Genomic DNA, 25,094 nt, shown 5'->3' with positions numbered 1-25,094 from the left:
TCAAGTAAAGTTTCAACTTCTCTTCTTGGCATTCAAGGCCTTCCACAATTTTTTTTAGGTTTTTGCAAGGTAAACAGGGTTAAGTGGCTTGCCCAAGGCCACGCAGCTAGGTAATTATTAAGTGTCTGAGACCGGATTTGAACCCAGGTACTGCTGACTCCAGGGCCGGTGCTTTATCCACTGCACCACCTAGCTACTCCCAGGCCCTCCACATTTTAATGCCACTCTAGCATACAACCTTATATTATTGCCATAAACTCTGTGCTGCAGTCAAAATTGGCAACATTTCTTCTGCCAAAATATACTGCTTCTGTGTCTTTGTTCACATTATTCCCTAACTCTGCCTTTTTTACATGAAGTTTTACACCCCCCCCATCCACTATTGAAAGCTCAAATTAAATTCTTCCTCATTCAAGAAGACCTCTCCAATTTTCCCTAGTAAACCCCTTCCTAATACAATATAATTTATATATGCTTATGAAGAAAATCTTCAAATATTTTGTTTTCATCTATCACACTTATCATGAATTACTGTGGGTTATAGTGACCTATATTGACATCTCATATAACCGTTAGACCATAACCTCCATAAAGACAGAGATTCTTATCTGTAAACTTGTATAGTATCCCCCAATTACTTGACTTAGGGCTGTTTAAATAGTATGTGCTTAATAAATGATTGGTGAATGGATTGGAACTGAAGAACTCATTATATTTGAGAACATCTATTTGATTCTTTCTATTAAAGTAATGGAACATTACTCTAAATCAGGGATGAGGAATCTTTCCTCAGCTAAAGGTCATTTGGATATTTATAACATCATTTGTGGGCTATACAAAATTATCAACTGAAAAAATAGCCTGCTATATTTGGTCAAACATTTGATTAATTCACTCCTAAAAAACTCGATCTATTGAATTTCAAATCCTGCCTGTGGTTGCTATGGCATCACCAGACAAAATGATTTTGAGAACTAGTCATTCCCCACCCCGATCAAAACAAACAGACAGACAGATACACACATACACACACATACACACACACACACACACACACACACACACAAAACATACACACACACGCACATATATATATATGAATAAATAAATAGATAAATGAACAAAGGTTATTTAATGGATGAATTTATAAATTTAATTAAATTATTATCTATATATATAATGGAAAAAAGCCATAGAATGAAAGATATGAAGCCTAGGCCCTTAAGTCTACCACTTGATTAGCCCTATACCCCTGGGAAAATCACTTCCCTTTTTGAAGAAACTTACTTTCCTTTTCTGTAAGCAATGACTGGAATTCCTACCATTATAACACTGGTGGAATAATTACAACAGGTAACTCTGTGTCTGGAGTCATGGAGATCTGAAATGACATTCAGTCTCAAATACTTACTGGCTCTCTGACCCTTAGCAAGTTACTTAAACTCTGTTTACCTCAGTTTCTTCATCTGCAAAATGGGGATAATAATAGTTTCTACCTCTCAGAGTTGTTGTGAGACTCAAATGAAATAATTATAAAACATTTAGCATATTATTTGGTACATAGTAAGCACTATATAAATTTTGGCTATTATCATGAGGTCTTTTTATTATTATGCTATATATTTTCAAAAATATCACCTTTATTATTAAAAGATATGATACTGGGGCAGCTAAGTGGTGCAGTGGATAGAGCACCGACCCTGGAGTCATGAGTACCTGAGTTCAAATCTGGCCTCACACACTTAATAATTACCTAGTTCTGTGGCCTTGGGCAAGCCACTTAATCCCTTTACATGGCAAAAAAAACTTAAAAAAAAAAGACATGATAATACAATTTTAGAAACAATGATCAGACTAGCAATCTTACTAACAATCTTAACAACGAATATGATACTTTGAATTTAGATTGCTTTAGAATTACAAGTCCTTTCACACTCATTCTCTACTTGTCTGAAAGTGCAGGAATTATTATATCTATTTAAATGATGAGAAAACTGAGGGAAGAAAAGGGAAGTGGCATACTCCATGAGGTGGTTGTAAGGAGAGAGTGAATCTCAACAGGGGAAGATAGGCAGAGCAAAAGACCAGAGTTGGAGAATCACATATGAGGAATAAAGTATTTTGAATCTTTAGACATGTATTCAATTATTCCATAGAATAAAGAAAGTTAAAACTCAAGTTCTGGGACTCTCATAACCTGGGGCAATAACCTATCTGGAAGAGGGTGAATCCAAGTTATGGCAGAAGAATGTGTTTCTATACTCAAAGTATCATAAAATTATGGAATCTTAGAGCTGAAAGAGGTTTCAGAGAGCGTCTGGTCTTTATATGAGCAGGATGCACATTGCAGAATCTCTCTCCAAACTCTGTTCAAAACTGAGAAGCTTATTTCATTTTTTGTACAGCTCTAATTATTGCAAAGTTCTTGCTTATTCTGAACTCAATTCTGCCTCCTTGAGCCTTCCAAAATTTGCATTCAATTTAGAGAATCTCTAAGAAATCTTAGATATCATGTCATTCAACTGATTCATTTTACTAATGAGGAAATTGAGGCCCCCAAAGGGAAAACTATACTTAAGTTCCAACAAAAGAAATGAAGGAAGAAAGAAAGAAAGAAAGAAAGAAAGAAAGAAAGAAAGAAAGAAAGAAAGAAAGAAAGAAAGAAAGAAAGAAAGAAAAAAGGAAGGAAGGAAGGAAGGTAAGAAAAAGAAAGAAAGAAAGAAAGAAAGAAAGAAAGAAAGAAAGAAAGAAAGAAAGAAAGAAAGAAAGAAAGAAATAGAGATAGCAAAGGGATAGAAAAGGGATAGAATCCAGATTGATTAAATTTATGTAGGAATCTTTCTTCTATGCCCAGGTTAGTTTCAAATAAATGAAAAAGACTTCATACTTGGAAATTAATTGCTGGTATATGTGAGCATCTAGAACTGAAGCTAGCCATTGCTACTGATCATCAATATAATTTTGATACAGAATCTCATAGTCAGAGATTTCCCTGTTTCATCTGATCCAACAAGTCAGAGTACCCCAAAGGAAAATTAGAATCAAATCCATACCCCAAAACTTTGCTCACTGAAAGTGTGGGCTTATCAAAGAGCTGAGTTTTTGACTTGGATCTATCATTTATTTCTATGTAAATATAAAATATATTTCTATAATTTCTATCATTTTACTTCTCTGGGTATTGATTCCCTTATCTATTAAAAATACAGTGGTTGGACTTAATCATTTCTCAGTCAAGAAAGCAACATCTCAGCATAGTTCTGATAGGCTTTTATGTCATTTGAACATCACAACAATCCTGAAAAGTAGGTGTTTTTATTATCAACATTTTACAGATAAGTAAATGGAGGCAAACAGAAGTCAAATGACTCACATAAGCTCACACAGCTAGTAAGTCTCTGAGGCTAGATTTGAAGTCAGGTCTTCCTGATTCCAGGTCTAGCATTCTACCCACTGCACTCTATCTACTTAGCTAAATGATGAACATAAAGAATTTAGTTCAAGTAGTAGATGAAAAGGAACTCTTGTTAGAGATTTCTAATAATGCAAAATTTATTACTTAATCATACAATCTCTCCCTTTCCTTCTCCCTATTAATCTTTGTTCTCTGTGTTCCATATTATTACCCTTTGAACACAAAAATCATATAACCCTTAAGCCTTCTCTCGTTCAGACTAAATATCTACAGTTCTTTAAACCATTTCTTTTGCAACATGGTTTCAAATAGCTGCCCCCCCAACATAGCTGCCCTCCTTTCAATACTATCTAACTTAATAATATCTACTCTAAAGTGTTACATCAAAAATTAAATATATTGAGCTAGTTTGTATATAAAAGGATCGCTTCCTTTTTTTCTGGATACCATACTGTACTCAATGTAGTCTAAGAATGCTTTAGCATCTTTAGTTGCCACACCACATTGCAGATTTATGTTAAACTTTCAGTGATTAATACGTTTTCATTTCTTAAAACTTTTATTAATCCAGACCTGTCCACAATATTCTTAAACAGTTGACCTTTTATTTTTAATTCAAATACAAGACTTCACAACTATTAGATTTCCTGGTAGTTGATTTTCTCTTGGTAGATGTGACTTGAACTGATCAGTTTTTAGTTTTGATTTAGGATTATTTGGGGGGGGGTTGCATCTGGATTCTATCCACCCATTTATAAGCTAACACAGTGTTATAGAATTAAGAATGTCAAAACTGAAAGGAATTTTAGAGAACCTTTAGTCTCACCATGAATGCTGCAGAGGCAGAATGTTCATTTCAGAGAGACCAGTTCACTACCATCTTGGAAGTCCAAAGCTATTTCTGCTGCTCCATTTTGCCACTTTTAACTTTGTTATTAAAGTTACAACCTAAAACAGTATCTCACTCTCTATTAGAGCTGAATTAACTGCACACTAGACCTTAATGTCTGAGCAGGGATAGTGTAAACCTAGTCATTTATCTGTTGGACAGCAATAGTTTTGCTTCCTTTATTGATGGTTCCTAAGCAGGCAGCAATCACCAGAGTAGCCAAACACAGCCATAACATTGATGATCCTTGGTTCATCAGAGAAACAATGATAATCTTGTTTATAAGGTATGATTCATTCAAAAACATTTTGTGGCCAACCCACTGACAAGCTAATTTTGTGGCAGATATTAAGCTGTTTGCAAGACAGCTCACTTGTTATAATCACGTGCATGTACCTCATAAAGATGGTAATTACCAAGGAGCAAAAAAAAAAGAAGCAGAGAAATATCATAGAGTCCATCACTATTAGAACAAGAGGATTCCTTAAAACACAAAATATAGACCATCAGAGTTGGAAGATTGTTAGATCACTGAATACGGAATGTCAGGCCTGAAAACATGGAACTTAAAATTGCCAGTCTTTAAAAAACAGATCATAGACTGTCAGAGAAGAAGGGTCCTTGGAATGGAATCTTAACATGTACGTACAATTTCAAAACTAGAAGATTTTTAGACTATAGATGTCAGTTCTTAAAACAATAAATATAGACTGTTAACACTTAAAATATAAAAGATAGATGGTTAAATCTAGAACATAGCATGAAAGAGCTGAGGAAACCTTAGATATAGAACAAAGATTATAGGATATCAATCCTTAGGACATGGAATATAAAGTATCAGAATATAGAAGGGACTTTTACATGCAGAATATTAGAACCCAGGACATTTATTTCTACAACACCTCTGGGTTCAGTTTCTTTAGTAAAAAGAGGGGATTTAATTAAATGATCCCTGAGTTTCCTTTCAGACTTTGATAGTCTATAAATCTATGTCATATACTTTGTAAGTGAGGGCTCATAAAAACAGAGAGAGAGAGAGAGAGAGAGACAGGGACAGGAATTGAGTTCTTTACTATGTTCATAAAGTGTCAAATATTCTCTTACTGAATAAAAATGGCAAGAAAATAAAAGAAAAAGAATAAAGGAAAAGGAAAAGGAAAACATATCCAGAACTCAAGATTTAGTTAATAATAGTCTGGAAATGGTTTCAGGATAATTTCATCTATGAAAGAAAATATGTTATGTATGATAAACAAACAAGTGAATGTGATTGCCTAGTTCATGAAGCAGTCATAGGAAACATTTTTCATTTGTTGTTAATTCCAAAAAGTCAAGAGAAGCAGCCAATCTCAGGGAGTATTAGACTTGGAATCAACCTGAGATGAATCCAAGCTCTGCCATTTGATAGTTTTGTAACTCTATAGGTCAGTTCTATTCTCTAAACATTCCTCATTTGTAAAGGAGACATGGGAGCACCTGCCATCTCTATCTCCTTTCCTTACCAGTATTATAAGCAAAGCGCTTTGTAAATTGTAAAATTCCATATATGGCAGTACTCACCTTATCAAGATTTCTGGGGGATCTTTTGCCATCTTCCTTTGATTTATCTTGAGCTTCTTTCAGGCTGTGTGGAAAAAGGAGTGGTCTATGTAGAAATACAATCAAACCCCTTCATCAAAGAAAAGAAAATGCTCGTAACAGACCAAGGTTTCTTGGCTTTTTTGGACGTTGGATGATGTCAGTGGATCCTTCTTCAAATAATTTTTATCATTTACATTTAAAAATTGAAAGAAGTATTAAATTTTAGTAGGACATTAATGATTTTTTTCATATCTATGGGAAATTCATGAATACTCCAGAAAAAAAAGTCTGTGGAACTCTGGGAGTCTGTGGACCCTATATCAAAAACCTAATCCTAAACTATATTTTACTAAAACAGGAAAATATCATTGCAAAGGATATGGATAAGTCATAAATGTCTGTGACTTCATGGGCTTGGAGAAACCACCTAATTTCTCTCCCTGGTTTCACTTTTTTTTCTCTTCTGAATTTTGTTGGTCCCAGATTAAGTCGTTATATGAACCCATCTCCTTGATTGTCCATTAAAAGTCTCTTATGAAGAAGAATAAATTCTCAAAGGAGTACCTTGAACATCAATGATTTCTATGCCTTCCAGAACATTTCCAGTCAGAGTTCATCTATCTTCTGAATAAATGTTTTATTGCTTAGGCACTCAAGAAGAACATTCATTCCCCAAGGGGAGAGGTCCCAGATGTTAGAAAGCTCTTACCTCCATTGAGTCAAATCTGTATCCTTTATTGATCTTAGTTTTGTGCTTTTGGGGGGGGGCTCACATAGAACAAATTTAATCCCTCTTTTGTGGGATAGTCCAATTAAACACACAAGTCAGCAATTATCTTTCCCTTTTTAGATTTTCTCATCTTAGTTGTAGAATGAACCATATGAACCTGTCTCCTGGGAAAAGATCTTTCACAATCCTTCAAGTATCTCATAGCCCATTTGTATCATTATATATAATTGTTTCTGTACTCACAAAAGTTCTGCACACATGCTACATCTATTGCCATAGGTTTTGCCATCAGGACCAGGGACTGGATCGTTTTCTCTTGTGCAGGCAAGCCTCCCTTCAATAGTTGCGAATTTCCGGAAATCACTACATGGATCCTGGAAAGTAAAAAAAAATTCTAAATAATGAAATGAGTTATTTCCTCTATAATACTCATCTGAGGAGGAAAAGAAGGGTAAAAAAAGAATTGCTACTCTTTGAGAGGATGAGACTGTCCTAGCAAGAATGAATCACAACATAATAATAGACCCACCTTCTAGAGTGCTAGATAGTTTATTCAGGACTTTTCTCACTACAACCCCTTGAAACCAGTAGTTCAAAAATTATTGTTTTCCATTTTGTAGATGATAAAAACTATATCCAAGGGCAAAAAGAACCTTGTCCAGGGTCATAAATATAGTCTAGAAGAGACAAAATCAAGGTTTTTCTGACAGAGCAATCTGTCATGCCTTCTAGTTAGAAGTTTGCTGCTGTTATTTTGTTTCTTATGGTTATTTCATTTTTTAAGGGTCAGAAGTAATCTTAAGAGGCCATATAGTATAATTCTGTTTATTTTAAAGATGAGGCTATTGGCTCAGTGAAAACTGGAATGTTTGTGTGTGTGTGTGTGTGTGTGTGTGTGTGTGTGTGTGTGTGTCATACACAGTTGCTTAATGACGAAACTCGAAGAGGCATCCAGCTACTTGACTCCCAGTTCAAGAATCCTTCCACAGTAGGAAATCCAGTTCAATTATAGTACATCACAAATAAAACTTCCCTGTCCTTTGTGTGGTCCCTTCCTAAGAAAGCCTTATTAAGCATATCTCTTTAATCTAAGAAAATCCTTGGCATCTGACTTAAAGATGAGGTATGGCATTGTTGATGGTATTGTGAACTGATCCAACCATTCTGGAGAGCTACCTGGAACTATGCTCAAAGGATTTTAAAACTGAGCATATCCTGCTCTTTTTTAGGTTATTTAGAATTTTATTAGCTCCAGATATATGCAAAAACAATTTTTGACATCCATTTGTAAAACTTTGAGTTCCAAATTCTCCTCCCTTCCTTGAGAGGGCAAATAATTCAATATAGGCTCTATCTGTATAATGTGCATACCCTTTGACCTAGCAATAGTATGACTAGATAAGTATCACAAACAGACTAAAGGAAAAGGGAAAAAGACCTATATGTACAAAAATATTTACAGTAGTTTTTCTTTGGTGGTAGGAAAGATTAGGAAATTGGGAATGACCGAACAAGTTGTAGCATATGATAATGATGGAATACTATTGAACTATTGAAATGATGAGCAGGTTGGTCTCAGAAAAACCTAGAAAGACTTCCAAGAAATGACTCAGAGTGAAATGAACAGAAGCAGGAGAGCATTTTATAGTTACAACAATATTATATTATGATCATCTATGAATGACTATTCTCAGAAATACTGTAATTCAAGACAATTCTGAAGGATTTATGATGAAAATTGTTATCTACTTCCAGAGAATGAACTGCTGAAATCTAAATGGAGATCAAAGATCCTCTTTTTAACTTCATTTTTCTTGTTTATTTTTCTGTTTTCCTCGACAACATTACTTAAATGGAAAGAAGTTTTGCATGACTGCATAGGAATAAAATTTTTAAAAATAACATCTTTGTCCGTGGTTGTTTATGGAGATCAAGTTTTAGAAGTCAAAGAATATTATATCTAGAGTCCACATTAGAATGCAGAATGTCAGAGATGGAATGGACATTAGAGTAAGGAACATAAGAATGTCAAAAGTAGGGAGAGATCTTCAATAATTAACACTCAATTTCAGAGATGGAAGGATACTTAAAAACCATCTTGTCCCCAATTTTCTTATTTTTCAGGGGAAAAAAAATCTGACATTCAAAAAGGAGCAGCATTTTACCAGTTGGAGAGATAGCCAGAGGCTCCTTAAGTCTGGCTTCTATTCCAATAGAATATAAACTCTTTGAAGTCAAGGACTGTTTCATTTTTGTCTTTATACCCCCAGTACCTAGCACAGTGCTTAACATATAGCAGGTACTTAATAAATATTTATTAATTGATGCTGCTCTTTACTTTGACATGTTCTCCCTGTTCTTTAAACTCTCTGCTCCTTAGTTTCATCATATAAGGTAATAGTAATAGGTGAGTCATTTCCTAGGAACAATTGTAGGGTTAATGAGATAAAGTCATCCAAGCCACTTTCCCACTGTAAACAAGCAGAGGAAGATATGTAGAGAACTTTGATTCTGTGGAAATATCTGGTGAGTAAATGTAAAAATATCCCAATGCTAAGCAGTTGTTTTTCTGCCTTAAGAATCCACATTCCACATAGACTTCTGGCCCTCCCAGTATAAAGCAAACTGTTGAATATACGAACTCTCAGTTAAAAGAAGTTTGAATTTCCCATTCTTTCAAATTAATTTTCTGACTGTCAATTTTCCCAATTGAGTATTAACCTGGCATTGAGCTAAACTTGCTGGAGGGTTCTCAATATGATCAGTCAGGACCACTCACCAAGTCACCCTTCTCACCACTCCACTCCTGCCTACAGAGCCATATGTGAGCCATTGTTCCAAATTCACATGAATGTCGCCCACCTATCACAAGGCTGATTCAGGCCCACACACTGACACACCCATGAATGCTCCCTGGAGTCATCAGCTTTGGTATGTTTAGGGTGGAGAGTGGGTAGAAGTTACTGTGACAACATGAATTTGAAAGCACCTGGCCTAGAACTCAGTTTACCTTAACTACATGACCAATGTCTACTGTCTCAGAAGACACCAAACAAGTTCTGACTTTGATGAGAAATGAAGGAAACACTTTCTTCTCTACCTTCAGAACATGGATATACATAGAATATATATTGTACTTGTCTATTCATTTTTATCACACCATCCTCCAATATTCTGCTTCTTAATGTTTCTTCCAGTTCTAACATTCTATTTTCTAAAGTCCCTCCAGTATATGTTCAACCCTAGAGAAAATGGTTATTATTATTATTATTATTATTATTATTATTATTATTATTATTCCCATTTTATGCATGAGGAAATGGAGGAAAATTAAAGTCAAGTAATTTGCTGAAAGGCCTAAATATCTAAAACTGGATTTAAATCAAGTTTTTCATTTTTTTTTTACAAGACAAATGGGGTTAAGTGGCTTGCCCAAGGCTACACAACTACGTAATTATTAAGTGTCTGAGGCAAAATTTGAACTCTGGTACTCCTGACTCCAGAGCCAGTGCTCAATCCACTGCACCACCTAGCTGCTGCACAAGTTTTTCTTGAATCCAGGTCATTCACTCTCTTCACAATGCTTAGTAGCTAGTTTGATTAGTTTATATAGCTAAAAAATTGATATACCAATGACTAACCTATGTAAGAACATTTCCACCCTAAGCTGAGAATTTATATAAATGATCAAAATAGACTTTGACAGCTCTATTCTCATTATTTTCTTTTTTGTTTGTTTAGTTTTTTTGCAAGGCAAACGGGGTTAAGTGGCTTGCCCAAGGCCACACAGCTAGGTAATTATTAAGTGTCTCAGACCGGATTTGAACCCAGGTTCTCCTGACTCCAAGGCCGCTGCTTTATCCACTATGCCACCTAGCTGCCCCAATTCTCATTGTTTTTTGAGGAAGAACTAGTTCTCTATGAATAAAATCTTAGAAAGGTCTTCTTTCCTGCACATTTTAATACACAGGGGGAATATATTAACTTACTGATTCCATTCAGTTACTTAAAACTCAGTCTCCTCTGGCCTCTTCCCTTCATGCTAATACTATTAAAAACATCTACTAGTAGAAAATGTATTTTTATTTTCTCCAGAATGTGTTATTAGTATATAAATTGTTCTCCTGTTCCTACACACTTCTCTCTCCATCAATCCTTGCAAGTCTTCACAGGATTCTCTGAAGTTATCCCATTCATCATTACTTACAGCACAATAATATTCCAAAACTTTCCTAAAACACAAATCTGATGTCAGCCTCCTACTCAATAAATTCCAATGGTTTCCTATTGATTTCAAGATCTGTACAAAAATACTTTCAAGTCTCTTGATCACCTGGCCTCACTTTTACTTTTCCAAATTTCTTACTATGTGACACACTCTATGATCCAGTGACACTGACTTCCTGATTATTCCATGAACAAGACACTCCATGTCTGGGGTGTTTATTCCCTCTGACTGCTTCCCATGTCTGTTCTCACTACTGACCTGTCTAGTTTCAAGGTCCAACTAAAATCTAACTTTTTAAAGGAAGTTATTCCAAACCTTTCTTAATTCCAATGTCTTTACTGTTAATTATTTCCTACTCAACCTATTAATAATTTGCTTGTGTTTGTTTATTGTCATTTTTTCTCTCCAATTAGATTATAAGCTCCCTGAGAGCAGGAACTCTCTTTTGCCTCTTTTTATATTATGAGCACAATAGTTTGTAAATAGTATTTAATAAATGTTTACTGATTGATGAAATTCAATATTCCCCAATTGATCAGCACTCTCTTAATCTCTAGCCCTTTTCCAAAAGGAATTCCCAAAAGAATTCCTATGTTTTTGTGCATATGGATCTTTTTCTTCTTTGACTTCTCAGACAGAGTCTATAACCTAACCCATAAAACTGCCATCCCCCACCCCCCAGAAGCTGTCACTGTTGAAGCCATTATTTTCATCCTTTTAAAAGAATCATTTTTCTACACAAAGGGGGAAAGGAACACTCCATAGAGACTACAGAAGGATTTGCATCTGGACTCTGCCACCTTAAGCACATTCATCTTCCTCTCTGGGCCTCAATTTAATTTTCTGTAAAGTGAGGGAAAATGATCTCTAAGGTACCCTTGAGTGCTAAATGTTGTGATTTTATTCTTTCAGACCATGTAGGGTGCTTCTCATGATTATAGAAGCAGAACTTCATAGTAGAGAATAGAGATCAAAGACTTGTTTTAAGAGCTGAACTTCATAAACCTGGCTAAAACCTAAGACAATTCCATGCAATCAGTCCAATTCAGTAAAATTTTGCTGAACACTCTGGCTGTCCAAACAGAGCCTTGGGCAGAGGAGTAACAGTTTGCAGTCTTAGTTGAATATCTCATGGGAACAGACACATGAGGCACACTTGAGAAATATTGCAATGGAAGATGACTGTTTAAATGCAATAGTTAATTTGAGGGTGCCCAGTTCTAACTACTCTTTTAGATTCCTTAAATTAGAAAACCTGGGTCCAAATCTCAGCTTTGACCTTTACTAGCTGGGCAAAGCTCTGAATCTCTCAGATCCTCAGTTGTGACATCTGTCAAATACAAGAGAGAGAACCAAGAATATACAAAAGATGAAGGATGAGGGAAAGGAAGAGGAAGAATTATAGGAAATGAGTGGGTGATAGAGAACAGAGGGGAGGAAACATGGTTCAATGAAAAATGTGAGTTTTATTCTCACCTCTGAGAATCCAGCTAACTTTTAGCATGTCATTTTATCTCTCTCTAGTTCAACATTAGGAAGATGAACTCAGTGATCTCTAAGGTTCCTGACAAAGCTAATATGCATTTGGGCAAAGATCCTCAGAAGAAGATCTTTGTGAACTGCCATGCCCTACACAACTGAGAAATCTTATCACTAAAAGAAAGAAGTTAAAGGAGTTCTGGAGCATCTCTGTGTGTGAGTGTGTCTGTGTGTGTGTGTGTGTGTGTGTGTGTGTGTGTGTGTGTGTGTGTGTGTGTGTGTGTGTGTGTGTGTGTGTGTGTGTGAGGTATATTATATCCAGGCTAGGGCTCTGCCAGTTAAATCAGGAATGGGTATTTCTGGGAAACCAGAGAAAGTACTTGAGAAGGCTCAAGCTATTATGAAGGCTTCAGGACTGTAGCTCACAAAGTTGAGGGCAGGGTATTCACTTGTGGGAATCCCTTCCAAATTCACCAGTTCAGTAAAGGCTGACTTGGACTCCTTTTTGTTCATTAGAAAAACAGATGAGATTGACTAAACCTAATTCTTGCCTGAGTCGGGTAAGATGGGAAAGTCTCCCATTTCAGTCTCTTTCCACTGCCAAAACCATTATCCTGCTTAAGATCTCCATCACTTCTTGCCTGCACTATTTTCACAGTCTAACTGTATCTCTCTACCTTTATTCCCTTCTCAAAACACACACACACACACACACACACACACACACACAGACTATTCAACACTTTAATTATGTCTAGATCAGAGAATATGACATTGTCCTTCACTGATCAGGAAACTTAGATAGCTGGATGGTTCAGTGAAGAGAGTATTGGTCTTGAATTCAGGAGAAAAGGAGTTCAAATACAGCCTCAGACTTGACTCTAACTAGCTGTGTGACATTGGGCAAGTCACTTAACCCTGATTGCCTTGCATTCAGGGCCATCCTGATTCACAAAAGTCACTCTACCCAGTGGAGGAGAAAGTGAGGCTGGTGACTTAGAACAGCACCCCCCCTCTCAAATCCAATTCATGTACTTGCCATAGTGTGACCATCCTGGTGTGATGACCTTCTTTGAAAATGAAAGACAAACATCTGGTCCCATTTGTTCTTTATATAGATAAAAGCATAGACAGGGGAGTTGATTTATCCAAGGTCACAAATCTAGTAAGTGAACCATGATTCACATTAGGACCTTTGACTCTTAATTTAGCAATCATTCCACTGAATCTATCCCATGTACAGAAAATCAAGGATAAATCTCTGAATCCTTGCATTTCAAGACTGTACATCTGATTCTAACCTTCTTCTTTAGCCTGATCTCACACTGCTTTTCCTTTGCTCAATGTTCCTGTCAGACTGCATTTACCCTTGCCCACCACCTATATGCATCTATTCACAATATCTTCCATGTGACTCTCTCTCTCTCTCTCAATTTCCACTAGATGAAATCCTTTCTCACTTTCAGTGTCTAGCTTGAGAGGGACTTCCTCTACTTCTTTGATCTTCAGAGAGAATGACCTAACACAGGACATTCCATCTCTTTTTCATTTGCATAGTTACTTCCATTTTTGTGCCTCCCATCCCCATTGGAATGAGGGCAATTGAGTGCAGGTCTGGAGTTTGAATCTTTCTGTGTATACTCTAGGATCAACGTAGTACCTGATATTAATGAGGACTTAATAAATGTTTGCTTACTGACTGATGCTTTCTGCCCAATCTCATCCCTTTCTGACCTTACTTTTGTCCTGATTTCAGTCTATTTATCAATCTAGGCAGAATTTCTGGATTTGTGAGGAGCAAATTTACTTTCTGCATCCCAGAAAGAAGCATAGTAGCACTAAATGCCACTGGATTTGGAGCCATAAATCCAGGCTTTGGTTTCCAACTCTACTACTTATTACCCACGTGAGCTTGAACAAGTCAGTCTCCCAATCTAAGATCCCCATTTCCTCCTTGTTTAATGTTAAAGGGATTGAACCATTAGCCCTAAGTTCTACAACTAGAAATAAGTTGGTCTCACTCCACTATGAAATCATGTTACTCCACCATGAAATGAGGATAAATAGTAACATTTTCACTATCTGTCTCACAGTTCTGTGCTAAGGAAAGTATTTTGCAAACCTTAAAGCATGATAGAAATGAATATTATTAAAAGAACACAAAATAAATATATTTTAGTCTCTCTATTTAATAGGAAAATTCTCTTGAATTTGTGGCAAGTGGTCTTTTGTTTGATGGAGCAGGAATGTTAGCATCTTTCACTACCTGGTTGACCCATTTCTAGCCTTTGACTTCTCCTTCTCTGGAAGGGAGGCAAAGGAATTGTGGTCTAGACATTCCAGTCTAGGTGTGTTTGCTTGAGTGCTCACTGAGAGGGATGGACTATCCATGCCTAGTTAGCTCAATGTGTCACAGGCAAATTGTATCTGCTTTTTATTTTCAGTGCCAATGTCCTTTTCACTATGCCCTCTAAGAACTGATCCATGGGGGGAATAAAGATCAAGGATGAAAGGATGAAAAAGGATGAAGAGCAGACCTAATTAATGAATTGTGTGAAAGCTTATCTTGGCTAAGAGGGATTAAATTTATTCTTCTTGACTCCATAGAGCAGAGTTGAGACTAATTTAGGGAAGTTTCAGAGAGGTGGACTTGGGTTGAGTTTTCTAATAATTTGAGCTATCCAAGAGTAGAACTGGTTCACCCATTAGATAGTATGTTCATTTTCATGAAATGTGTTCAATGTAATCCAAATGACCATTTCCAAAGGACTGACAAAGGATAAGGAGATCCAACTTTTTTTCAGGGTCTCAGTGAATAGAACTGGTAGCAAAGGGGGAAAAAATTGCAAGGAGGCAGATTTAGGTGCATTGTAGCAAAAGTCTTCCTAAGAAAAGAAGGTTGTCTAATAAAAGGAGGGGGAAAAGTACCTTGAAAGGAGGTGAATTCCCCTCATTAGAAGTGTTTTAATAAAGATTAGTTGGCTTACTTGGTCATATTACAGAGAAATCCCTTTTCTAAGCCATTGCTAAACTAAATATCCATGTAAGGATTTAAAGGTTCATTTCCCTTGGGTCACTTAACTTTATAGATATCTTTCCTCATGAAACCCAACTGATCAGCTGACAAAAGGAACTGAGGAAGGGACTTGATACATGAGGAGGTTTGGCAAGAAGGTTGTTACTCCCTGTCCTGCTCCAGTCTTTTTTTTTTATTAAAGATATTATTTGAGTTTTACAATTTTTCCCCAATCTTACTTCCCTCCCCCCAACCCCCCATGGAAAGCAATCTGTCAGTCTTTACTTTGTTTCCTTGTTGTACATTGATCCAAATTGAGTGTGATGAGAGAGAAATCATATCCTTAAGGAAGAAATAAAAAGGACTTCAAGTTCTTTGTATAATAGTAGAAAGTAAATGTTAGACTAAATGATCCTGAAAATCTCTTCCAGTAATAAAGTTTTGGGAATCTATTATTTTGGAATTGTGCTGGTAATTATTTCTGCTGCTATTACTGCTGTTGTTACTGTTGCTAATACTACTACTACAACTGTAACATCTAATAATAAACAACCCACATTACTGGAACACTTAATTTACAAAACATATTTCTCATAACATGAACCCTGTGAGGTTAGTTTCTTAAGAAATTTTTAACCTCTATTAATTGTGACAAAAGTTAGGCTAAGAAAGGTGATTTGCTTCAAAAACACTGCTGGTAGGTGCCAGAGGCAAGATTCAACTCAGAACTTCTGGCTTCAAGATCAAAGTTCTTTCCACTATATCACCATTCTAAGAAATATTTTTATCTTTCCAGAAAACACAATAAGATTCTAATTCTCTTGTTCCTGATATTTTACATAGTATATTTCCATGTCTCCATTTTCCCATTATTGGAAATTGGGGTTGCATTGAGAATGCATAACTTGATCTAGGTGCTTTGGGAAAAGCCCAGATTTTGGGAGTTGTATGATCTGACTTTGAATCTCCCAGACTTCCTTACAAACTACCCCACACTTTATTGTGTGGTCTTCCTAATTGTTCCTTCTGATTAGGTGAACAGTTCTTTGTGAATGAAGGGAAAAAAAAAAGATTATGGGAACTCTAACTGAATAGACAAGTGTTTTAAACTACAAACAAATATACAATTTTATTTCAAGACCACAGCAACAATGGAGACTTGAAAGTGGAATCCTAAGATCTGGGTTTGAATCTTGCCTCAGATACAAGCTGTCTTGCAAATCTTAGTGTTAGTATTTTATTATTATTACTAGATGTATTATCACCATTACCATCATTATCTTCTAAGGAAAGGAAATGGTCATCTACAGATTTTATCCTTATGCTTTAAAGTAAGAAAGTATTTCTAAACAAGGTTATAACATCACCAATTTAGAGCTAGAATCTTAAAGATTTTCTAGTCCAATACCCTGATTTTTCAGATGTGGAACAAGGGAAGTAATATTGCCCAATTTCATACATCAAGATATGTGATTTATCCAGGGTCACACAAGTAATATATGATTATGATATGAACCCTGAACATCTGCTTCTAAATTAATGCTCTTTCCACAAATAACATTCTATTTCCTAAGATTTTTTTTGTATGTTAAACTTAATATATGAATTTTTCTCTTTATTAATAGGTATTAACAGTATGAATATTAAAAGTCTATACTTTAAATTGATTCAAATGAAAACACCAATTAAAAAACTAGTAAAGCTAATTAAAAAAACATGAAGAAAACTTAGATCCTTCCTCTATCAGGGGGAGGATCTGGAGATTTAGATTTGAGTCTCATTCTTTTCATTTACTGTATAATTCTGAGCAAATCATTGCATTTCTATGGTCCTCATTTTCCTCATTTGAAAAATCAAGAGACTGATGTAGATGATGAGTCAAGGTAATCTAACTCACTTCAACTATAGACCTTTATTAACTTTAATATTCTAAGAATTTTTACTATCTCTTAGTTTCTTGTTTTTAAGATTCTTTTCTGTTCTATTATTTTGAGTTGCAAACTAAGATATTTTATCTTCTAAGAGAGTTGTGGTTGCAAGGAGAAGAGTAATAGACTCAGGAAAGAGAAGTTGATTCAAATCCTGATTCTGAAACTTACAAAAATATAAACCCATGCAAATAACTGAACCTCTTCCTTTCTTTATGTATAAAATGAAGATACTATTATATATATGAAAAGGGTCATTGTAAAGAAACCATTTTGTAAACCTTCAATCAGTATAAAAATGGGCATTATAATGCCTTCCAGCTCTGAGTGATTGTGTGCTAAGATCCCTCCCAATTCTAATATAGAACAAGTTCTATGGTTTAAGGTCCTGTTCCAACTTTGACATTTTATATTCTAAGATCCCTCCCAGTTCTATGTTCTATATTCTAAGGTTCTTTCTTCCTCTGACATTTTATTCGCTAAGACCTCTTCCACTTTTGACATTTTATATTCTAAGGTTCCTCCTTGCTCTGACATAATATATTCTAAATTTCCTCTTAGCTGTGATATTCTATATTCTAAAAATCTTATCCTTTCTGAAGTTTTGTGTTTATGTCCTATGTTCTAGCATTAAATTCTTCTTTGATGCTCTATACTGTGCATACAGACTATATACCCAGCTCTATTATCTCTGATGTGCATTCTAAGTTTACATCAAACTCTAATATCCTAGGTTCAGTGATTCAGAGAACAGTCTCTGTTCTCAAATCTCTTGTCTAACCCTTGTAGACATCCATCATGCCCTGTAAAGTTTTGCTCATGAATGATTCATGAAGGAGCTGTGTTTATGTTTCTGATGCAAACCATTAGCACCTCTCAGTAGGTTGAATAGTGTTAACACCCAGGTGTCCATCACCAATCATTTGTCTTCAGGAGGCTGGGAATAGAATCAATGAACAGAGGAAAAGCTGGACTAACCTGAATTTCATCTTCACTGGCAACATCTGGGAAAAAAAGCAGAGATGCAGAAGATAAGGTAATTAAATCATCAAAAGCACATAATTCACAGACAGTATAGTTTCTGAACCCAATCAACCACTCCCCCAAAGTGAGTGTTGTCAGTGGAACCCACTAGGGCTTTTTAGCATGAAATCTCAAATGATCCCTTAACATTTTCTCCTAATTCTGCCCCTCCCTTTTCTTTGCTTATTGAAACTATATCTAGCTGACCTTCAATGCTACTTCTTTCTCCCACCCATTTAAACTAATTTTTCCTTCATTTGACTTCAGAGACATTTTATTTTTCCAAACCCATGTTATAAAAATTTTTCAACATTCATTCATATACCTATGTATATTTTTAAGTAATAAAATTTCCTTCCAAACTCCCTTCCCACCCCCTCTCCTCAGTGGCAGTCAGGTTAATATTGTACAAACACATTTGTGTTAAACATGTTTACAGATAAGTCATTTTCTAATTAAGGGAAAGAAATACATAAGAGATATTTTTAAAAAAGTGAACATAGTGTTTATCAGATTCTGAAGGTTTGGTTTGGTTTGGTTTTTCTTCCTCTGTATGGGTATAGTTTAGTCCATAACCAGTCTAAGAAGGTTGTGGAAGCTCTCTGAACTGCTAGGAGGAGCTGCTTCCATCAAGGTTGATCATCTCACACTGTTGTTAATGTGTATATTGTTCTCTTGGTTGCACCTAATATTCTTCTCAAGCATTTCCCATAAGTCAAATCTGTTTTACAATAATCTGTATTCATTTTTTATCCTTTTGAGAGAGAAGGTCACATAGTACAAAGAATCTTAAGCCTGGAATCAAAAGACCAGAAGTTAAGACCTTGCTCTGATACTTACTCTTATCTGTGTGACCTTGGGCAAATCAGTACTTTCCGCTAAGTCTCAGTATTCTAATCAGTAAAATAGGCATGATGATACTTATATCACTTTACTCCAAAGCTATTGTGAGGGTGATGTTCTGTAAGCCTCAATAAAACCAAACTCCTGAGATCAGAGAGGAGTCTCATACATTTACATATATATGCATATATGTATATTTATTTTTATATGTGTGTATACAGGTATGTGTATATATTGAATACTTAACATGGGGTATATATTTCCTTGATACTGAATAGTGTCTTGTAGCTAAGAGGTACTAGAAGAATAAATGCCTGACCCAGGAAAAACTTTTGAACATATAACACTCTTTTCCCATGAAACTTTAAAATGCAAGCACTGTTCCAAGTCTCATTCTTTTTTTTTAGGTTTTTGCAAGGCAAATGGGGTTAAGTGGCTTGCCCAAGGCCACACAGCTAGGTAATTATTAAGCGTCTGAGACTGGATTTGAACCCAGGTACTCCAGACTCCAAGACCGGTGGTTTATCCACTATGCCACCTAGCCGCCCCTCCAAGTCTCATTCTTAAGATAATCATTAAAGTCACTACTTTTTACAAAAGAGAAAAACACAGTCGTTGATGGCATAGAGGAAAGAGTTATGGATTTGAAAGATGAGTAACCAACTTTGAATCTCAACTTTTGTCATTTGCAAGCTTGGCGACCTTGAACAAGTCACATAACTTCTTGGACTCACTTTCCTCATCTATAAAATAAGAGAGACTTATAAAGTCCTTTCCAGTTCTAAATATATGTTCTGAAGTCATGACTGATGATAATGATGTTTGTCCTTCATTCTCAAATATACCATGACATCAGGGAGGTGATGCCATGATAAATACATGAACTGGATTTGAGTGAGGGGGAGCTGTGTTGTCACTAGTCTCACTTTCTCCTCCAGAATCATCTGGGTCCAAAGACAATTATCAATCAGGAATACTAGAGGTGGTTCTGAATATGAGGCAACCAGGATTAAGTGATCTGCCCAGGGTCACACAACTAATAATTGCCAAGTGACTGTATCCAGATTCAAACTCCTGTCCTCCTAACTCCAAGATCAGTGCTATATTCACTGCAATAGCTGGCAGACTTAAGACCACTAGATTATACATAATTTGAACACAAACTCAGCTCTCCTTAATTCTAATACAATGCTTTACATCTATGCATAAAGGGAAGCTACATGATGCAAAAATAGAGTGCCAGACCTGGAATTAGGAAAGCTCTTCTTCTTGAATTCAAATTCAGCCTCAGACTTAATGGTTATGTGACTAGACTGCATTTTAAAAAAATATCTCATGTATTTCTTTCCCTTAATCAGAAAAATGACTTACCTGTAAAAAAGTTTAATACAAATGTGTATGTATAATATTAACCTGACTGTTCACCACTGAGGAGAGGTGGGTTGGGAAGGAAGTTTGGAAGGAAATTTTGTTGCTCAAAAGTACTTAACCTCAATTGCATCAGTTTCCCTATCTGCAAAATTAGCTAAAGAATTAGCTACTTAGGATCTTTGCTAAGAAAACCTCAAATGGGGTCATAAAGATACAACTGAAAACAATTGAACAACAGCAAAATCTAGACATAAGATAGCTCTACTTCAATTAGGTTATGTATTTTGCCCTTCAGGTCTGTGCTCTAAACATAGTTTCATAGACCCCAAATCTATCCACAGTTAAACAAAGTAGTATGGTATAGAGAAAAATGGGGGAGACTTAGAGATTAGAATCCAGGATCCACATTATATTCTAGAACTTCTTAGTCTAGTAAACTTAGATGTGCCATTTAATTTCCTAATCTGTAAAAAAGGAAATATTGATACTTGTACTATATACCTTTCAGGGTTATTAAACCTTGTAAAGCTTAAAATACTAGATGAAGAGTAATTATTAAATGAGGTTACTACAAAACCCTGGGTTTGCTTGTCCTTTATTTGAATAAAGTGGATCAGATGTGGACTCAAAAGTTCTATTTCAGAATTTACCATAGACTGACTAAGTGAACTTGAGAAAGTAAGACCCCTAGGGACTCAGTTTCTCCCTTGAGAATATGGTACTTTGCTTCTGTTCTTACTTGTATGTAATTAGAATTATAATAGCGCCTCTTTTTTTAGTGCTTTAAGGTTCACAGAATACCTTTTTCATAACTCCTTGAAAGTATTCTTGTTCTCTCATTACCAAGAAGTTTTTCCTATACATAAAAGCTAGGAAGGAATAGAATTATCAGTATAATATCCCAGGGAACAGGTTTCTAACTTCATTGCTATTCACCTCAGTTTCCCCAACTGTAAAATGGGAATAATAATAGCATCTATGATTGTTGTGAGGATTAAATGAGATATTTGTAAAGGGATTTATGAAGATTTAAGCACTATATTTCTCTCATCATCATTATTATTATTACTAAAAAGTAAACAGAGGTCAGAATTGGTATTGGAATAAGACTGAGAACTCAAGTGTCTTAATAGCTAGTCCAGTTAAGCCAGACTGATGATTTGGCTTTCCTTGGAGGAAACAGATTTTTCAGAAAAGCTGCTTTGATCTCACATCTCAACCCAAAGAATTGAGTTTGGAGGAAGGCCCTTCAGATGAGACCTGTCCCCATGCTTACTTACTCTTCTGGGGTTCCCATTAATAGGAAAGCTTGAAAAAAACCAAGGAGATCAAAACTTCATAGGAATAATCCAAAATGGGCGAGAAAAAGTATTCCCAGGATACTCTAGCCCATTAATAGGAACTATGGTACTGGCTTCTTCTCCAGGTCTTATCCTGCTTTGTTATGAGAATTCTATAAATTGTTTTGGTGATTTTTATATTTCTGGGTTTTTATATTGAACTTATGTGAAACCTGAAGTCTCTTTAATTCAATACCCTGACCTTCATTTCATAAGAATACCTGCATTTGTCATTTCTCAAGACTGTCATAGAGAAAACACTTTATAACCTTTAAAGTGTTATAGCAATGTGTTACTATTTTTGCTAGCTCTAGGGATCAGTAAAGGTTTCCTAAAGACTGTTATGGCATTTGAGTTGAGTTTTAAAAGATTGGACAAGGATTCAATGCTTTCATTTTGGTTATCCAGTCTTTCCAGAGTGGGAGAATGCAATACTATCCCAGGAAAGACATCCCTTTTGTATATGTCTCACTATATTTCAGCACAATGCTTCACACTTTCCCAGTGTTGAAGATTTTGGCACTTCCTACTTAGTCCATTCTTTATCTCTAGACCAATTTCTATCACCCCAAGGATGATCTTTCATAAAGATAACTGCCATTCTCCCCGTTTTGTAAAATCACTGAACATGATTCAGCATCTGATTCAAGGTATGAATAACTCGAGGACCCTCTTCCTGCCCATGAATAATCTCTGAGCCAACCTTAAACCTAGAACCATTTGATGATCTTTTTATTTTTCCCATGGTTCAAGGATAGACAAGGAAAGAGTTAACAACATGAAAAGAAGATCAAAAATATCATGAACATGCTATGCAAGCTCTAAAGAAAAAATCATGGAAAGGGAAGAAAAGAGAGGAGGAGAGGGGTGGGGAGAAGAGGAGAAGAGAGTGAGGAAAGGAAAAGAAAGGAAAGGAAAAAAGGAAAAGAAAGGAGAGGAAAGGAGAGGAGAGGAGAGGAGAGGAGAGGAGAGGAGAGGAGAGGAGAGGAGAAAGAGAAAGAAAAAAAGAAAAAAGAAAAAAGAAAAATGAGAAATGAGAAAGAAAAGTAAGAGGTAAAGAAAGGAAAGGAAAAAAGGAAAAGAAAGGAAAAAAACATTTTATTTCACATCCCCCCTTCCTCTTCTTTGCCAAAACAAACACAAATTAAAAAAAATACTCTAGTACTTTTTTAAATCCCTAAATTTCTGACTGAATTAAGTTTAGTATTTACTTAAGACATAAGCAAATCTGAAAAAAGAAATATAAGAGCTTTGGAGTACTAGTGGATGACATTAGAAGAATGAATGGTTCCATGGGATAAGATGTAACATACTGTATCAAAGCTCTGAAAACCCAAATTCTAGACCTGATTTTGCTGCTGGCTATATGAGGTTCTTTGAGTGATTCAACCAACAAACTCTCTTCCTTGGGTCTCTGTTTCCTCCCCTGTCAAATGAAGTGGTTTAACTAGATATATCTCAAATAATGGCAACCACTGACATGTACCAGCACTTAAGGTTTGTAAAATCTCTTAAAATCTGATGAGTGAGCTCACTGGATCTCCATAACTCATAACATTTTCCAGCTCTTTATCCTAAGATCCTATAAAGTTCCTTCTTTGCATGACACTATGGATGGAAACCCTTTCCCAGTTAGACAGAGCTGCAGGTGGCAGGCAACAAGTACTTACTTGGAATGGAGCCCAAGGCCACGATAAGCAGAGCAAATAGGGCTGAACTCTTCATTGTCAAGACAGGTCTCGCAAGGCGTCTATGAGTCGACTGGGCACATTGCATCGCTAACCGGATGCTGTGACAGGGAACAAGGCTGATGGGGAGTCAATTATTTTATACAAGAGCTCCACCCCCCTGGGGTTGCACCATCCTTCCTCTGAAAGCCATCATTAACAATATAAACCAGTTTGTTGAGAGTAGTGCTGATGAATGTGCACAGCAGTTTCCATAGCATAGGACATATTTGAGATCATGCCCAAATAGCAGATCCCAAGTAGATAGTGGCTACTTCCCTGGAATGGAGGGATTTTGTAAATATATAGGAAAGAGACCTGAACTGAGAGAAAAGGGACCTGGGTACTCGTCCCCAATTTCCCACCAACTGGACTAGTATTAGAGCAAAACACTGCCCTTCTTTGAAATACAATTTCCTCAAATCTAAAATGAAAGATTCCTCTATGTTTTGTATTTCACCTGTGTCAAAGATATTTTGGACCCTGACTTTGGGCAAAAGAAAATCCCAGAATTCAAGAGAAAGAGTAAGGTTTGTCAATGTATGCCATTGACTCCACTTACATTCATTGCAAGAATCAGAGAAAATGGGCACTGGTCTTAAAAACATAGAATTTCAGAGCTAGAAGGGGTCTTTGGAGGTAGAATGTAAAACCAGGATGGGAGCATAGAATGCCATAGCTAGAAGGGATCTTAGAACATAGAATATTAGAGTTAGATGAAAATATAGAATGATACATCTAGAAGGAGACTCAAAACATAGAATGGTAGTTCTGAAAGGCAAATGATAATATAGGCTATGAATGGAGCTGGAAATAGCCATAGTGATTAAATGATTGCCAACAAAAAAGAAAGACTTGTCCAGATTAATATTATAGCAGGTGTGGCATTAGAACTCCAGATTCAAAGACTAGTTCTCTTCCTAGAACTACACCATAGTTATCTTTCACTTTTTTAAACCACTCAACTTTATTTTGTCTAAAAATACTCTCATATAATTGAAGAAAATTTGCCCTCTTTAAGTAGGATATTGCCCAAATGTTAATACTTAATCCCTTTGTTGCCAATCTATGATTCCACTAAACTAGTGACTGAAGAAAACAAATGGAATTACTGTTGAAGCTCAAGTTAGTATAATTGAAAGATTCCTAGTATGAGAGTCAGGAAATTGCTGTTGGAGTCCTATCTCTGCCATTAATTTGGTTATATATATATATATATATATATATATATATATATATATATATATATATATATACTGGATCAAGTTCTCCCTGTATTTCTGTTTTTTCTTTTCTCTTTCACTGCAAAATAAAGAATTTCAGAAGAATATTCTCTGTCAATCTGTGATATTCTATCATTTAGTATTCCTTCTCACAGAAATTTTCTTATGGTCTGTGTTGTATAATTGTATTTTTAATTGCCTCTGAGATCATTTCCAGTGTTCAGTCACTGGTAAAGTAGATAGGATAGGAGCAATAGGATTTGTATTTTTATGCCTTCCTGATTCTATTTTTTTTAAACAT

General features: G+C 35.7%; 1 protein-coding gene across 1 annotated transcript in view; it reads right to left on the bottom strand.

Annotated features, from left to right (window-relative positions):
• SPINK5 (serine peptidase inhibitor Kazal type 5) overlaps positions 1-23,646 on the bottom strand; it is a 62,881-nt gene extending 39,235 nt beyond the window's left edge. Inside the window, exons 1-4 of the mRNA XM_074212354.1 lie at positions 23,514-23,646; positions 18,245-18,270; positions 6,859-6,989; positions 5,865-5,928 (exon numbers count right to left, since the gene is read on the bottom strand). Of these exons, the coding sequence (XP_074068455.1) occupies positions 5,865-5,928; positions 6,859-6,989; positions 18,245-18,270; positions 23,514-23,619 (327 nt within the window). The 5' untranslated portion in view covers positions 23,620-23,646. The remainder of the gene's footprint in view (positions 1-5,864; positions 5,929-6,858; positions 6,990-18,244; positions 18,271-23,513) is intronic.
• Positions 23,647-25,094: the final 1,448 nt, after the last annotated feature.

The sequence above is a fragment of the Macrotis lagotis genome, chromosome 1, assembly GCF_037893015.1.
Source record: "Macrotis lagotis isolate mMagLag1 chromosome 1, bilby.v1.9.chrom.fasta, whole genome shotgun sequence".
Classification (NCBI taxonomy): Eukaryota; Metazoa; Chordata; class Mammalia; order Peramelemorphia; family Peramelidae; genus Macrotis; species Macrotis lagotis.
The sequence above is the reverse complement of the archived record's forward strand: the minus strand, read 5'-3'. Positions and strand labels throughout refer to the sequence as shown.